General features: G+C 32.6%; 1 protein-coding gene across 3 annotated transcripts in view; it reads right to left on the bottom strand.

The window, feature by feature from the left end:
• The window catches only part of LOC139529809 (uncharacterized), a 66,246-nt gene that overhangs the window by 39,481 nt on the left and 8,714 nt on the right, over window positions 1-18,051 (bottom strand). For all 3 annotated transcript variants that reach the window (XM_071325724.1, XM_071325725.1, XM_071325726.1), the window contains exons 2-8: window positions 14,983-15,025; window positions 14,224-14,252; window positions 12,749-12,982; window positions 11,909-12,109; window positions 10,156-10,407; window positions 8,672-8,890; window positions 1,784-2,061 (exon numbers count right to left, since the gene is read on the bottom strand). In XM_071325724.1, coding sequence (XP_071181825.1) covers window positions 1,784-2,061; window positions 8,672-8,890; window positions 10,156-10,407; window positions 11,909-12,109; window positions 12,749-12,982; window positions 14,224-14,251 — 1,212 coding nt within the window. In that variant the 5' untranslated portion in view covers window position 14,252; window positions 14,983-15,025. The remainder of the gene's footprint in view (window positions 1-1,783; window positions 2,062-8,671; window positions 8,891-10,155; window positions 10,408-11,908; window positions 12,110-12,748; window positions 12,983-14,223; window positions 14,253-14,982; window positions 15,026-18,051) is intronic.

The raw sequence follows: 18,051 nt of genomic DNA, 5'->3' as shown, positions 1-18,051 counted from the left end.
ATTGACAATTTTGGCTGTGTTGACTTATTTTTAGGTCTTACTTTGCTGTACATTATTGCTGTTTACAGTTTATCTTTATCTATTATAGTATTCAAAGTAATAACCAAAAACAGCAAAATTTCCTTAAAATTACCAATTCAGGGGCAGCAACCTAACAATTGATTATCCGATTCATCTGAAAATTCCAGTGCAGATAGATATCTTGACCTGATAAACAATTTCACTTTCTGTCAGATTTGCTCTAAATGTTTTGGTTTTGGAGTTATAAGCCAAAAACTGCATTTTACCCCTATGTTCTATTTTTAGCCATGGCGGCCATCTTGGTTGATTGGCCGAGTTACCAGACACATTTTTTAAACTAAATACCCCAATGATAATTATGGCCAAGTTTGGTTTGATTCGGCCCAGTAGTTTCAGAGGAGAAGATTTTTCTAAAAGATTACTTAGATTTACGAAAAATGTTTAAAAATTGACTATAAAGGGGTCAACTGACCATTTTGGTTATGTTGACTTATTTGTAAACCTTACTTTGCTAAACATTATTGCTGTTAACAGTTTATCTCTATCTATAATAATATTCAAGATAATAACCAAAAACAGCAAAATTTCCTTAAAATTACCAATTCAGGGGCAGCAACCTAACAATGAGTTGTCCGATTTATCTTAAAATTTCAGGGCAAATAGATCTTGATCTGATAAACAATTTTCATGTCAGGTTTGCTCTAAATGCTTTGGTTTTTGAGTTATAAGCCAAAAACTGCATTTTACCCCTATGTTCTAGTTTTAGCAATAGCGGCCATCTTTGTTGGTTGGCCGGGTCATCGGACACATTCTTTAAACTAAATACACGAATGATGATTGTGGCCAAGTTTGGTTAAATTTGGCCAAGTAGTTTCAGAGGAGAAGATTTTTGTAAAAGTTAATGACGACGACGACGACGGACGCCAAATGAGCTAAAAACCTGAAAGAATTATTATCAATTGTTGTTTTAAGGGATATGCAGTGAGAATTTCCCCTCATTTTCACCTAAATAAATACAATTTAGATTATGAAATCTCAAAAAAAAAGAAGATTAAAATGACCCCCTACGCACCTAAGAAAAATATCTTGACCTCATCAAATTTGCTAGTTCTCCCTCCCATTCCAACTTTTAAAATTAGATAGTCATCCGTTAACAAACTGCTGAATGCTGGCGCTTATTTAATGATGTGGTTACATTTTGTATCAGGCCAGGAAATACGGCAACTTGACGTCATATGTCCAAACTTGACTTCAGTCGATGTATATATAATGTCAGCCTTGATGACATAACATTAGAGACCTAGCAAAGCCTCAGAAAAAAATTAAATTATATAATCTTTGGTCTTTTATTTGAAAGAGATGCAGGAATGAATAAGTAATTACATAAATTTCAAGCAGATAACAACTGAGGAGTTCCGGAAACAATCTCGAGATGTTCCAAAAGGGGTGCGATATGTGGTATGTGATACAGGGTAGATGATGCAGACTGGAGTAGAGAACCTCCATTAGATATGCAAAATTTCTGTATTTTGTACTAAATATATGATAAATAGTTATATAGCATTATTAGTTAGTGTTTTTTTTTCTTTTCTGTTTTTGTTCAATGTTGTTGCTTTTATAAATAGAAAATTGATGCAGATATTATATTACATATACATGTATACAATACCCTCCGAATTCTTGTTTATATTAATCTTAAATTGGATCACTTACTTTTATTTGAAAACTAAGTGATTATTCAGTTAAACTTTTGTCCACTTACTTTCATTGGGGTACCAAGCGATGATTCACCAGCGTATAATAATACTTCAAAGAAACATTTGTCAGCTGTAAGTGGTGTAGATGTGTCTGTTTGGAATGTCATTTCCAGATCGTACATTGATGGTTTATCAACATTTACAATAGCGCCAAACTTGCAAGAAGTTATATTCTGTTCAACCAAGCTCTTCCATTCCATAAAATCATAGGTGAAATAGACAATTTCTGTTTTTTTTCCATCAAGTTTAACCTCTCTATCACAGATTTTTGGTATTTCATTTTCTGAAATAGGTAACAGTTTCAATTTTAAAATGTATAATCAATATAAACATTGAATATATGGAAATTGAATGTCAGTAAAAAATGAAAGTCCTGTAATACTAATATACCATCAATATCTTCTTGTACTAATGGACAAACATTAACTATTAGTATCTATTCATACAAGTGGACAAATATTGACCATCAATTTCTTCTTATACCAGTGGGCTCATAATGGACCATCAATATCTACTTGTACTAGTGGACAAACATAGACCATCCAATATTTACTCATAATAAGAGACATACATTGACCATCAATACTAATACATAGACCATATCGCTCTTTGGGAATCTGCGACAATGAACTATTGACATCATACAACAATCATTTTCTTCTCTGGCCTCAGAGTAAACATAGACGGTCAATGTTTGTCCACAAGTACAAGTAGATATTAATGGTCAATGTATGACAAACATTGACCATCAATATCTACTCATACTAGTGGACAAACATTGACCATCAATATCTACTCGTACTAGTAGACAAACATTGACCATCACTATCTACTCATACTAGTGGACAAACATTGACCATCAATATCTACTAATACTAGTGGACAAACATTGACCATTAATATCTACTCGTACTAGTGGACAAACATTGACCATCTATATCTACTCATACTAGTGGACATACATTGACCATCAATATCTACTTGTACAAGTGGACAAACATTGACCATTAATATCTACTCATACTAGTGGACAAACATTGACCATCAATATCTACTCGTTTTAGTAGACAAACATTGACCATCACTATCTACTCATTCTAGTGGACAAACATTGACCATCAATATCTACTCGTACTAGTGGACAAACATTGACCATTGATATCTACTCATACTAGTGGACACACTTTGACCATCACTATCTACTCATACTAGTGAACAAACATTGACCATCACTATCTACTCGTACTAGTAGACAAACATTGACCATCAATATCTACTTATACTAGTGGACACACTTTGACCATCACTATCTACTCATACTAGTGAACTAACATTGACCATCTATATCTACTTGTACTAGTGGACAAACATTGACCATCAATATCTACTAATACTAGTAGACAAACATTGACCATTAATATCTACTAATACTAGTGGACAAACATTGACCAACAATATCTACTCATACTAGTGAACTAACATTGACCATCAAAATCTACTAATACTAGTGAACTAACATTGACCATCTATATCTACTCATACTAGTGGACATACATTGACCATCAATATCTACTCATACTAGTAGACTAACATTGACCATCAATATCTACTCATACTAGTGGACAAGCATTGACCATCAAAATCTACTCATACTAGTGGACACACTTTGACCATCACTATCTACTCATACTAGTGGACAAACTTTGACCATCACTATCTACTCATACTAGTGAACTAACATTGACCATCAATATCTACTCATACTAGTGAACTAACATTGACCATCAATATCTACTCATACTAGTGGACAAACATTGACCATCAATATCTACTCATACTAGTGAACATACATTGACCATTAATATCTACTCGTACTAGTGGACACACATTGACCATCACTATCTACTTGTACTAGTGAACAAACATTGACCATCAAAATCTACTTAAACTAGTGGACAAACATTGACCATCAATATCTACTCGTACTAGTGGACAAACATTGACCATCTATATCTACTCATACTAGTAGACAAACATTGACCATCAATATCTACTCATACTAGTAGACAAACATTGACCATCAATATCTACTCATACTAGTGGACAAACATTGACCATCAATATCTACTCGTACTAGTGGACAAACATTGACCATCTATATCTACTCATACTAGTGGACATACATTGACCATCTATATCTACTCATACTAGTGGACAAACATTGACCATCACTATCTACTCATACTAGTGAACTAACATTGACCATCAATATCTACTAATACTAGTGGACAAACATTGACCATCTATATCTACTCATACTAGTGGACAAACATTGACCATCAATATCTACTCATACTAGTAGACAAACATTGACCATCAATATCTACTCATACTAGTAGACAAACATTGACCATCAATATCTACTCATACTAGTGGACAAACATTGACCATCAATATCTACTCATACTAGTAGACAAACATTGACCATCAATATCTACTCATACTAGTGGACAAACATTGACCATCAATATCTACTCATACTAGTGGACATACATTGACCATCTATATCTACTCATACTAGTGGACAAACATTGACCATCAATATCTACTCATACTAGTGGACACACATTGACCATCACTATCTACTTGTACTAGTAGACAAACATTGACCATCAATATCTACTCATACTAGTGAACTAACATTGACCATCAATATCTACTCATACTAGTGGACACACATTGACCATCAATATCTACTAATACTAGTGGACACACTTTGACCATCACTATCTACTCATACTAGTGAACTAACATTGACCATCAATATCTACTCATACTAGTGAACAAACATTGACCATCAATATCTACTAATACTAGTGGACACACTTTGACCATCACTATCTACTCATACTAGTGAACTAACATTGACCATCTATATCTACTCATACTAGTGGACAAACATTGACCATCAATATCTACTCATACTAGTGGACAAACATTGACCATCTATATCTACTCATACTAGTGAACACACTTTGACCATCACTATCTACTCATACTAGTGAACTAACATTGACCATCAATATCTACTCATACTAGTGAACAAACATTGACCATCAATATCTACTCATACTAGTGAACACACTTTGACCATCACTATCTACTCATACTAGTGAACTAACATTGACCATCTATATCTATCAATATCTACTTATACTAGTAGACAAACATTGACCATCTATATCTACTAATACTAGTGGACATACATTGACCATCTATATCTACTCGTACTAGTGGACAAACATTGACCATCAATATCTACTCATACTAGTAGACAAACATTGACCATCTATATCTACTTGTACTAGTGGACAAACATTGACCATCAATATCTACTCGTTCTAGTGGACAAACATTGACCATCTATATCTACTCATACTAGTAGACAAACATTGACCATCAATATCTTCTCGTACTAGTGGACATACATTGACCATCAATATCTACTCGTACTAGTAGACAAACATTGACCATCTATATCTACTCATACTAGTAGACAAACATTGACCATCAAAATCTACTTATACTAGTGGACAAACATTGACCAGCAAAATCATCTACAAATACTAGTGGACAAACATTGACCATCAATATCTACTCGTACTAGTGGACAAACATTGACCATCTATATCTACTCATACTAGTGAACATACATTGACCATCAATATCTACTCGTACTAGTGAACATACATTGACCATCAATATCTACTCGTACTAGTGGACAAACATTGACCATCTATATCTACTCGTACTAGTGGACAAACATTGACCATCACTATCTACTCGTACTAGTAGACAAACATTGACCATCACTATCTACTCGTACTAGTAGACAAACATTGACCATCAAAATCTACTTATACTAGTGGACAAACATTGACCAGCAAAATCATCTACAAATACTAGTGGACAAACATTGACCATCAATATCTACTCGTACTAGTGGACAAACATTGACCATCTATATCTACTCGTACTAGTGGACAAACATTGACCATCACTATCTACTCGTACTAGTAGACAAACATTGACCATCACTATCTACTCGTACTAGTAGACAAACATTGACCATTAATATCTACTCATACAAGTGAACTAACATTGACCATCAATATCTACTCATACTTGTGGACATATATTGACCATCAAAATCTACTCGTACTAGTGGACATACATTGACCATGTGCATCTACTTAAACTAGTGGACAAACGTTGACCATCAATGTCCACTAGTACCAGTCGAGAAACATTGACTATCGATATTTACTTGTACTAGTGACAGATATAATTATTATACCTCAATCCGTTGGCTGAGCGTGAGACAATTTTTTGGAATGTCACCTTCTGGTCTAGACCAATCAAAACTCGATAATTTAAAGGACAGTTAATTGAACTAAAATCAAGTAATTAAAGACAATGCTTAAGTTCTACGTTTTCACTCAGATTTTATTATTTGACTGTCAAAATAAAAAAATAAAGGGCTGCGCTTTAGCGCATGATACGCCTGTTGCTCTTCTATACGCCCTCGATACGTGTTTCATGGACATTGATGAAAGCCTTTTTGAGTTATTGTCCGAAGTGTTGAAAATCCCCCTTTTTTTATGAATAATGCCCCATAAATCCAAAACTTAAAATCTGAAATTTATAAAAATATGTAACTTGTCTTTTATGCTCTAAATGAATTTATATGATCAACTAGAAATATATATACAAATCAAAAGGGATGTTACATTAATATATTCACCAAAGTTTCATCAAATCCCCCTTTTCTAAGTATAAAAATTCATTACTTAAGAAAAAGTAAAATCTAAAATTTATAAAAATGGAAAGGGAGCTTAGGTCAATAGATATAAACAATTTATCAAAGTTGCATAAAATTTTGTGAAAGTGTTAGTTATTGTCCCAAAATTGGAAAATCCCCCCTTTTTTAAGCATAAAAATTCATAACACTGAAATGTAAAATCTGAAATTTATAAAATTTGAAAGGGAGCTTACATCAATAGATATAAACAATTCACTAAAGTTTCATGGACATTGGTGAAAGCCTTTTTGAGTTATTGTCCGAAGTGTTGAAAATCCCCCTTTTTTTATGAATAAAATCCCATAAATCCAAAACTTAAAATCTGAAATTTATAAAAATTGAAAGAGAGCTTACATCGATAGATATAAACAATTCACCAAAGTTTCATGGACATTGGTGAAAGCCTTTTTGAGTTATTTTCCGAAGTGTGGATGACGGACGGACAGACAGACGGACGGACAACGGTATACCATAATAAGTCCCGTCTAAAAGACGACGGGCGTATAAAAATAAAACATCTTGCTTCACTTCTGTTGATTTTTCTAATACCTGTAACAGTAATATTGTATGTATGTGACGTCATAGAAGATACTTTCAAATAAAATTCATCTGTTAAAGTCAACAATGATAGGACATTCAGTTTAATAAATTAAATAACACATAGCTGAGAGGGTGATAGAGCCGATTGGTACCCCTCGAAAAAGCAATGTCAACCTTGGCCTCACCGCGGTTGACAATGTTTTCTCGGGGTAACAATCTGCTCTATCTCCCTCTTAGCTATGTGTTACTTATATAGTGTCCAGAATGCCTTGGGCTTAAATTAAAATATTGTTTGTTTGCCCTTTACCGACCGACCCTTAAAATTCGTTCCGCATGAAAATCTTTTATTTGTATTTATCAGCAAGACTTTATTTTATTTTATTTTTTCGTTCCTACCAAAAATCTTTTATTTGTATTTCCCGCTCAAAACTTTTTTACCGGAATCCTCGGGTTTTATCTTTATTGTGAAAGGTCTAGTCCGTTTGGTATCACGTGAGCGTTTGACATGAACACTTGTATTTAGAATTTCAAAGCATTTGTTTGAAATCGATGTTGAACGCTTTGAAATCTTGATATGACGTACGTTAACTCTGTATTTTTATACTTGAAGAGCAGGGTTCATTTACAAAAAAGTTCGTTTAATACAAAATTATCAACGTGTGTACAAACCGTAGTATTTTGTGTAAACGGACGTTGTATTCTATGTAGGGATGGCCTTTTGTGATCCGTAGATCAGGAAGATTATGTTAACGATGCCTTCGACCAGCATTGCTATATTATTTATATCTGACATGAACCAAAGGTGACAAAAGCCTGTGAAGTGGAGAATATTTGGCAGTAAAATCGCCCAAGTTTTCCATACAGATCATTTATAAATGCGATGTAAACTATGTGACAATTGAGTTTAAGTCTTGTACCATTTTTATTAGAAACATAGGCACACACGGAAATTTAAACACTCTAGGGACTTTTTTACTAGTAATGTATGTCTGCCCGGACATATTTACCAGGACAAAGTTATCTCTTACAGAAAACCTTTAGGTAGAGGTAAGCGTACAAGGTACGTAGTACAGAATATTAGTGCAATCTAAAACTCTTCAAAGTTCCAGGCATATTTAAACGTTGAAAATATGCGGCACAGCTCTATATTTTGATATTTGAAAACAAAATAGTAGTGCATATGAATTAACTTCACATTCTACATGATACTTTTTTTTGAAGCGTAGTCCCAGAAACTTATTAGCAAAAGCAAAACAGACAAAAATGACATGCAGATTTTGTATCTATAAAATAAAATATTATACCTACCTGCCTACCCATGAAAAAAAATATACCGAGCCAAGTTATTTTTTTGGGGAAAAAAATAAAATATTTTACCTACCTACCTACCCTGTTTCAAAACATAGGGTCGGAAAAGGGCAAACAAACAATATTTTAATTTAGGCCTTGGTTTTGTATTTTTATGTAACTAATCATCAAAATAATATCTTACTTGTACAGTTTCGACTGTACCAATTTTTCCACTCTGTTTGTCCAGGTGATATTTCTACACATTCCACTATCACAAAGTCACGGTAATTTTTTTTTGGTTTCAAAGCATAGCCCTGTTTGCAGATCTTTTTCTCCCCAAAGGTTGAGATAAGATATGTACGGTTTGGTGTAGCACCTTCTATTGTAGAATCATCCACTTGAGGAACTGTACATCCGTATCCTGAAATTAATCTTATATTTAGATATATGTACAAACTAGTTGTAATTTGAGTAACAAAGAAAGACTTATATGTTCCACACCTGGCTTTAATATATCAGTGCTGTCTGTTTTGTAATACTGATGATCCCATGGATATCAAGATCTGTAGACTTTTTTTAAATTTATGTTTGGTAGTCGTTTACCACAAATTATGCAGTATCCATTATAGATTGGTAAATATCAGAATTATAGCTGAATAAAAGATGTTTGTCAATGAAATTTTAGGCACAATTTCAGTCTTTTTAAAGACACTATGACCTTGACCTATGGCCTACTGATCACCCCAAAAAGGATTTCTTTTTCTTTCAAGGGTGAATTTCATTCCCAAAAATTTCAGCTTTCAGTAGCTGCTCTTACCTTTTCTCCTCAAAATCAAAGGATTTTTCTTCACCCTATGGGAGCATTATCAAAAGTCGGGGCAAACAAAATGATTAAGGCCAGAAAAATATTGAGTAGAAACTAAAAGGCTGATGCTGAATATTTATCCAAAATTTTCATTGCCATGTTTTTTGTCTGATAAAATTATGACAGTTGGCACACTGAAATATCTGTTAGAATAATTCAATCAATACTGACAGTTGGCACACTGAATTATCTGTTAGAATAATTCAATCATTACTGACACTAAATTATGACAGTTGGCACACTGAAATATCTGTTTGAATAATTCAATCATTACTGACAGTTGGCACACTGAATTATCTGTTAGAATTATTCAATCATTACTGACACTAAATTATGACAGTTGGCACACTGAAATATCTGTTTGAATAATTCAATCATTACTGACACTTAATTGTATCAAGAGAGGCATACTATGTAAAGATCAAAGTACAGGTATTAATTAGACTACATTTAGGTATACAACTGAAGAAATTCAATTTACCTCTAACCACTATACTTAATAGTAACTGACTACCTTATCACAAAAATTTAACATCGACAGTATAAGTTAGTGGATCCTTAATATGATGGCAGGGTCAAGTAATTACTGTCAGATGGAGATGTATATCTAAGTGATTTCTATACACCAAATATTGTTGAAATTGTTTAAGTGTGACTAAACAGTTGACCTAATAGCAAACATTTATTATTAATCATTGATTATCAACAAAAGAGACTCCTAAATGGATGAGTTGCTCAATTGGTAAATATTTGCCTGTACTGAATTATATGTTACTTATATCTCTCCTTCAACAACTTTGTGTTGGAAAGTAAAACATTACGTTTAATGACGAAGTCAAATTTGCAAGAACTGATTTCCCCTGTTGAACTTATAGCTGTCACTATGTTGGTATATCTGCCAATTTCATATCTTTTTTCCTTTGCAGTTTGGCTTTCAACTGTCCAAGAGTTTCCATCACTATCCAATGAAGTTGGAATAGTCCATTTATCTAATGTGATGGCTGCATAGCTACTGTAAGTTGAATCCGGGTAGATTGTCACATCTTGGGGACATTTAACAGCATAAGCAGAATCTGAAATCATACAGACAATTATTTCATATAGGTTTATTAATTAATTGAATATGTTTTGTGAGCAGGCTCACATACCAAATGCCCCTCATTGGCACTGGCCAAACAAAATCTCAGATTTCTAAGTTAAAAAACTCACAACTCCAACAAAAGTTTTATGCAATTTTTTTTCTCTGAATATGCACATCTTCATTATATGTCCTCATTAACTACAAAGTTTTATGCAATTTTTTTGGGTGGTTTTAGGGGAGGTTCAATGAAAAACTGTTGCAGTAGTATATCTAGTTCAAAATCCAAAGTCCAAAGAGGTATAACTCCTATGACAAAAATTTTGAATCACAGTTTCCTTGTGAATATGCACATCTTCATAATGTTGTATGCTTTCAAAAAAGACAATTTTTCATAAAATTCTGTTTCAGAAGAGTTGCAATGAAGAACTGTTGCAGTAGTATATTCAAGCTAAAGTTCAAAGCGCCAGAACTCCTAGAATCAAAGCATGGTTTTTTAGCTACAGGTACTTCCAACATTTAAAATAGACCCTGATTTCACTTTTCAACATGTTTTGTAAAATAGACCCTGATTGCACTTTTCAACATGTTTTGTAAAATAGACCCTGATTTGTAAAATAGACCCTGATCAAACTTTTCAACATGTTTTGTAAAATAGACCCTGATCAAACTTTTCAACATGTTTTGTAAAATAGACCCTGATCAAACTTTTCAACATGTTTTGTAAAATAGACCCTGATCAAACTTTTCAACATGTTTTGTAAAATAGACCCTGATCGCACTTTTCAACATGTTTTGTAAAATAGACCCTGATCGCACTTTTCAACATGTTTTGTAAAATAGACCCTGATCGCACTTTTCAACATGTTTTGTAAAATAGACCCTGATCGCACTTTTCAACATGTTTTGTAAAATAGACCCTGATCGCACTTTTCAACATGTTTTGTAAATAGACCCTGATCGCACTTTTCAACATGTTTTGTAAAATAGACACTGATCGCACTTTTCAACATGTTTTCATGTTTTGTAAAATAGACCCTGATCGCACTTTTCAACATGTTTTGTAAAATAGACCCTGATCGCACTTTTCAACATGTTTTGTAAAATAGACCCTGATCAAACTTTTCAACATGTTTTGTAAAATAGACCCTGATCAAACTTTTCAACATGTTTTGTAAAATAGACCCTGATCAAACTTTTCAACATGTTTTGTAAAATAGACCCTGATCAAACTTTTCAACATGTTTTGTAAAATAGACCCTGATCAAACTTTTCAACATGTTTTGTAAAATAGACCCTGATCAAACTTTTCAACATGTTTTGTAAAATAGACCCTGATTGCACTTTTCAACATGTTTTGGGTTTGTTTTTTGTCGTTTCTTTGCAAAAAATGCATCTTTTTAATCATCAATCATTTATCTTTAAGACATAAATTACAGCATAATTTTATTGATGTAAAAATATCTGTTTAATAGTTTTTAAAAGATAAACAGTACCTTGACAAACAGTGGCTTTATCTAACTGTAGAAAGGTCCTGTTACTATTATCCATTTCACATGTATACACTGCTGGTCCACCCAAAGACACTTTACCATCAGAACATGCAGCATTACATGATTTCCCCCATATCAGATTGGAGCAGTTAGTGCCACCTTCATAGTCACTTATATTGCTGACTTCCTGTTCACACCTAAGTACTGTAAAAACATGAATATGCAAATGTATAATTTCTATAGTGTCACATGGTCAATCACACAATAACAATCGTGTTATTAATTAATTTTTATTTTTTTTCATTTAAACTTATTTGTCATACATTTTGAAATATACTGTTGATTGATTATTATTTGTGGAATACCAATTGTCTGGGCTTATGTAAACAACCAACAAACTACAAATCTTCTATAAACTTCTAGGCAAACTTTTGCAAAAGTCCAAAATATCCACAAAAATTTTGTAAAATTTCAATCCACAGAAAAAAAAAATTAATCCATAGAACCAAAAAACAGTGATAAAAAATATGATGAAGGTCATTCTTCTTTGCATTTCTACAATTGACATGAGATTGTCCAGAAAAAGTGATACAAACAAGGAATTAATGACCAAAATAAATCAAGTGCTATTGAGTGCTGAAGGGTCAAGATTGCTTCATTTTGCAGTGGGTACTAAAAATTAAACATTGCTTTTATAGTTACAGATATGTCAATAGTTGAAGTTGGTTCAACTACAATTATGCTGGACGAAGGAAATTAATTTAAATATTACTTAATAATGACATCACTAGAACCTTAGGTACTGATAATAGATTCATGCACTATAAAGTAATAGTTTCTTACTTTTTACATAAACGGAAAAAAAACATTGAGTGCCATTTCCTATCTTATAAATAATAAATTTCCCTCCAGAATCTCCATCTACATTTGTTGGAAGTTTTGGATGAAAGTCATAGCCTCCTGGAATATCTGGGTTCACTTCAGCATAATCTTTCCCTTTATCGTTGTTCAGTCTTTTTTCACCCGCATAAGGACATTCGTCTTCAGCACTTGTCAAACTTAACTGAACTAAAAATCCTGAAAAAAAGGAAAATTTGTGATGAAAATATCTAATCAAAGTATAAGGTCATTAGATGTATTCCACTTTTTCAATATCTAAAAAAGGCAAATTTTAAACAAGTCCAACAAAGGATCTTACACCTAACTGCGGCCAAGCTTAGCGAAAGGTTGTGCGACATAATCAGTCAAACAAACTTTATTAGATTAACTCTCTAAGGAACGATCGTTTTCATTGGTCAATTCAAACCTTCGACCTCACACCAGCGAAACTTCTTAATGAATGCTATAATCTAACTATTATTTAGAGCTTAATACATGTATAAGACACAGACACGTGTTTGTTTAGAACACTTTATGCATATATATGCTAACCTTTATACATCTTATGTTTTTTCAATTTTTCCTATAAACGAAATTCATACTATGTTATAACAAGAATGCTTTCAGTGCCATGTTGAGCATACCCACACTCATAAATCAGAGTAATGAAAAACAAAAAGTTGCAGTCTGACAGACCTGAAAAGCACACAAACATTTCAAGTCATCACTGTTGAGCTGCTGACAATATATTCTGTTAAGCAGTGACAAAAAATTCTAAGTTCATTCAACATTTTGAAAATTTAAAGTATCTGCAAACAAGAAGTGGGTATCTGACAAATCTGAAATAGTCTCTCATGTTACAACTCATCACTGTCCTGCTGCTGACCAAACATGATACAAAATTTCTGTGTGACGAGAATATTTGTTACACAAACAGACTGACCAGTGACCAACAAGCTGAGAGCAATATAGCCCCAATCTTACTTGTGGGGGTTAATATATACTCTGATTAATAAATGATATTGTAATTTCAGATATTAATGTGTGCAGTTAATTAATTATCATTGCGATTTTTTAAAAAATGGACAAAATTGTGAGATTAATAATTGTGATTACGTGAAAATCTGTATGCATATATTCATGTATATATGTATCAGATATAATAATGTGAGTTCTTATTATTGTGATTCTCACTTAGTCGCACTGTACATAAATTTTCATTTCAAAACTACATTTGCATGTATAAAATTATTCATACAGCTGTCTTTTGTCATGAGATGGGAGCTTAAGCTACCTGTTGAAGCCTCAATTTTACATTAAGATAAAGATAAATAATTTTAGGTATATTTTTCCAGTGCATATAGATAATTTGTATAAGAATAAAGAAGATTTGTGAATTTATACTCTGATCCCTTCTATTTCAATACCCTAATACTTACCAATAGCAATCAGAAGCTTTTTCAACATTCTGTAAAACAAAACAGGTTATTCAAGTGGTATTAAATATAGGAATTATATCTTAGGGGACCTGATGGTACTCATGGCTGAGAAATAATTATGGACTAGGTATAGATATAAGAAGATGTGGTATGAATGAAATGAGACAACTCTCCATCCAAGCTATCACTAGTAATTGTAATTATATCACAGTGACCTGATGATACTCATGGTTGAGATTTAATTATGAACTAATCCAAAAATTCAAATGTTGAAATATATTGAGAGAGACTGAACAACACTTTCATGACTTTAAGTCAACATGGACAAGAATACTATCATTTGTCAATGATTATTTGGATTTGTTATTCTTTTTATTACAATGGATTGATTTTTAATGTAATCATGTAGAACTTCACTTTTTTCTACAAATTATCACTTTAATTGTTTGATGCATGGCGTCATTGACAAATGGCTTTGATGTATGATGTCAGAGAAGTGATACCTATTATCATGATTATGGATATCTTGATATTTCATTGCAACCAATGTAATATATTGATTGAACCTTTAGGCTATTCCCAGGCTGACAAGGTCTTTCCTTTGTTGCTTTCTGTTCTCATTATTTGTGGATAATATTCTAAATTTTAAATTTCTATTCCCTATTTACAACTATTCATTAATAATTCTCAAGGTTACTGAGTAAAATGTCATTTCTTAATTTATTTGTTTTGCAAGGTTAATAACATTAATAAACTTACATTACTGTTTGTCACTCCAATCTTCAGAATGGCTAATTTTTTTCTATAAAGAAAAAAAATATCTTATTAAAACTACTAACTTAGGGCCTTTGACAAAGCTCATGGCTATATTGAATACAAACTTCAAAAATAAATATATTAATTACTATACAATTAATAAAATATTATGTTTGAGAACACAAGATTTTACTGATTTAAGAAGTATTGCACAAATGTAAATACCAATGTACTGACAATAATCAACCTATGTTTGGCATATATACAAATAAGAAGATGTGGTATGATTGCCAACTTCCACAAAAACAAATGTTCTGAATCCAGATTTTCCCCAATATAAAAAAAGTGGTGCCATTTTCCATGCTTTTGAGGGTTCAAACCTCCCAAAAAAACATGGGGGAGCCATCTCTAGATGTCACAGTTGTATGAACAAGACATACATATAATGTACCTGATGTACAAATGATGTATACATTTAGTTCATGACTCATAACAAAATATTTAAAAAAATAGTTTTATATGATATTTGTAGGTGTCATCTAGACATACAAAATCCAGTTACCTGTAAAACATAAAAAAAAGTCGTGCAGTAAATACATTTTTTTGCAAATAAGAAAAATGCAGTAAACACATTTTATGTAAATAAATAAGAGAATTAAATTAAGCACATCAACATGAAAAACATTATAAACATAGAGTGTAAGTGGTGACGATACTTCTGCCAAGGTTATATAATGTATAAGCATGAAATCTGTACCTGTATTACAATGTTTTTAATATAACACACATAACACAGAACATTATTGTCATGATGTGTTTGATGATAATGATTGGGGTTCTGGAAAGGGGGTTATAGAAAATAATAAAAAATAGAGGAAAATGAAAGAATATTGTAAATGGAGGAAATAGGACACCCCCAAAAAAAATACTAGATAATAAGTGGGTGCTAAAATATAAAGAATATATAATAATGTACAACTAGAGGCTCCATGGAGCCTGTGTAGCTCACCCGATATTTTTGTTTACAATTAATATATATGAAATAATACAACCATTATACTTTTGCTTTAGTTTCAGAGATACAAGCTAAAAACTGCATTTAAACCCTATGTTCTATTTTTAGCCATGTATGCCATGTTGGTTGGCTGGTGGGGTCTTTGGTGACATTTTTCAAACTAAATACTAAATAGTTAAAACTAAATTTGTCCCATTAGTTTCGGAGGAGAAGATATTTGTAAGATTACAAAAATTTAAGAAAAATTGTTGAAAATTGATTTTAAATGGCGATAACCAAAAACTGATCCTCATTGACAATTTTGGTCATTTGACTTATTTGAAGATCTTACATTGCTGAACATTTACATTATTGCTTTTCACAGTTTATCTCTATACATAATAATATTCAAGATAATAACCAAAAACTTCAAAATTTCCTTAAAATTACCTATTCAGGGGCAGCAACCGTACAACGTGTTGTCTGCTTTGTCTGAAAATTTCATGGTAGATAATCGGATGAACATTTTTACTTTTTCAGATTTGCTCTTAATGCTATATTTGAAGAGATATAAGCCAAACACTGCATTTTATAACTATTAACTATTAATTGCCATGTTGGCCATGTTGGTTGGCAAGCAATTTAACTTTGTCAGATTTGCTCTAAATGCTTTGGTTTCAGAGATATAAGCCAAAAACTGCATTTTACTCCCTTTGTTCTATTTTTAGCCATGTTGGCCATCTTGAATGGCAAGTGAGGTCATCAGACACATCTTTTAAAATAGATATCTAAATAATGATTGTGGCCAAATATAGTTAAATTTTTCCCATTAGTTTCAGAGAAGATTTTTGTAAAAGTTTACAGACGATGACGGACAACAGACTGACGCCAAGTGATAAGAAAAGCACACTTAGCGCTTTGGGATAGGTGAGCTAAAAAAAATGTAAACAATAAAGAAAAATGGTCTTAAAAGCTTTAAGAAGTGGGGAATGTTTGTATGGAATACAACTTCATAAAAGGACATTTCTCAAGAACAGTAAAAGTGATCCTACCCAAATTCGCATGAATCAGTGTATGGGGAAAATATGGATTCAGAATATTATTATTGTCATCTGCTTGACCACAAAAAAAATCCCTTTGAGGATAAGTATATTTCTTTAAGGAAAAAACATAACCCCCCTTCCCCTCTTGAAGTTAATTGGTTGTTCCCTAAAATGAATGTTTGCCTGTTTATTGGTAGTTGGGAATGGTATACATGGTATACTGACCTCGTAATGTATGTGTTGTATTGTGTCTCAAAAGATAGACTACCTGTTTATTGGTACCTGGGAATGGTATACTGACCTCTTAATGTATGTGTTGTATTGTGTCTCAAAAGATAGACTACCTGTTTATTGGTACCTGGGAATGGTATACTGACCTCTTAATGTATGTGTTGTATTGTGTCTCAAAAGATAGACTACCTGTTTATTGGTACCTGGGAATGGTATACTGGCCTCTTAATGTATGTGTTGTATTGTGTCTCAAAAGATAGACTACCTGTTTATTGGTACCTGGGAATGGTATACTGACCTCTTAATGTATGTGTTGTATTGTGTCTCAAAAGATAGACTACCTGTTTATTGGTTACTGGGAATGGTATACTGACCTCTTAATGTATGTGTTGTATTGTGTCTCAAAAGATAGACTACCTGTTTATTGGTACCTGGGAATGGTATACTGACCTCTTAATGTATGTGTTGTATTGTGTCTCAAAAGATAGACTACCTGTTTATTGGTACCTGGGAATGGTATACTGGCCTCTAAATGTATGTGTTGTATTGTGTCTCAAAAGATAGATTACCTGTTTATTGGTAACTGGGAATGGTATACTGAACTCTTAATGTATGTGTTGTATTGTGTCTCAAAAGATAGACTACCTGTTTATTGGTACCTGGGAATGGTATACTGACCTCTTAATGTATGTGTTGTATTGTGTCTCAAAAGATAGACTACCTGTTTATTGGTAACTGGGAATGGTATACTGACCTCTTAATGTATGTGTTGTATTGTGTCTCAAAAGATAGATTACCTGTTTA

This window comes from Mytilus edulis, chromosome 7 (genome assembly GCF_963676685.1).
Source record: "Mytilus edulis chromosome 7, xbMytEdul2.2, whole genome shotgun sequence".
Taxonomy (NCBI): Eukaryota; Metazoa; Mollusca; class Bivalvia; order Mytilida; family Mytilidae; genus Mytilus; species Mytilus edulis.
The sequence above is the reverse complement of the archived record's forward strand: the minus strand, read 5'-3'. Positions and strand labels throughout refer to the sequence as shown.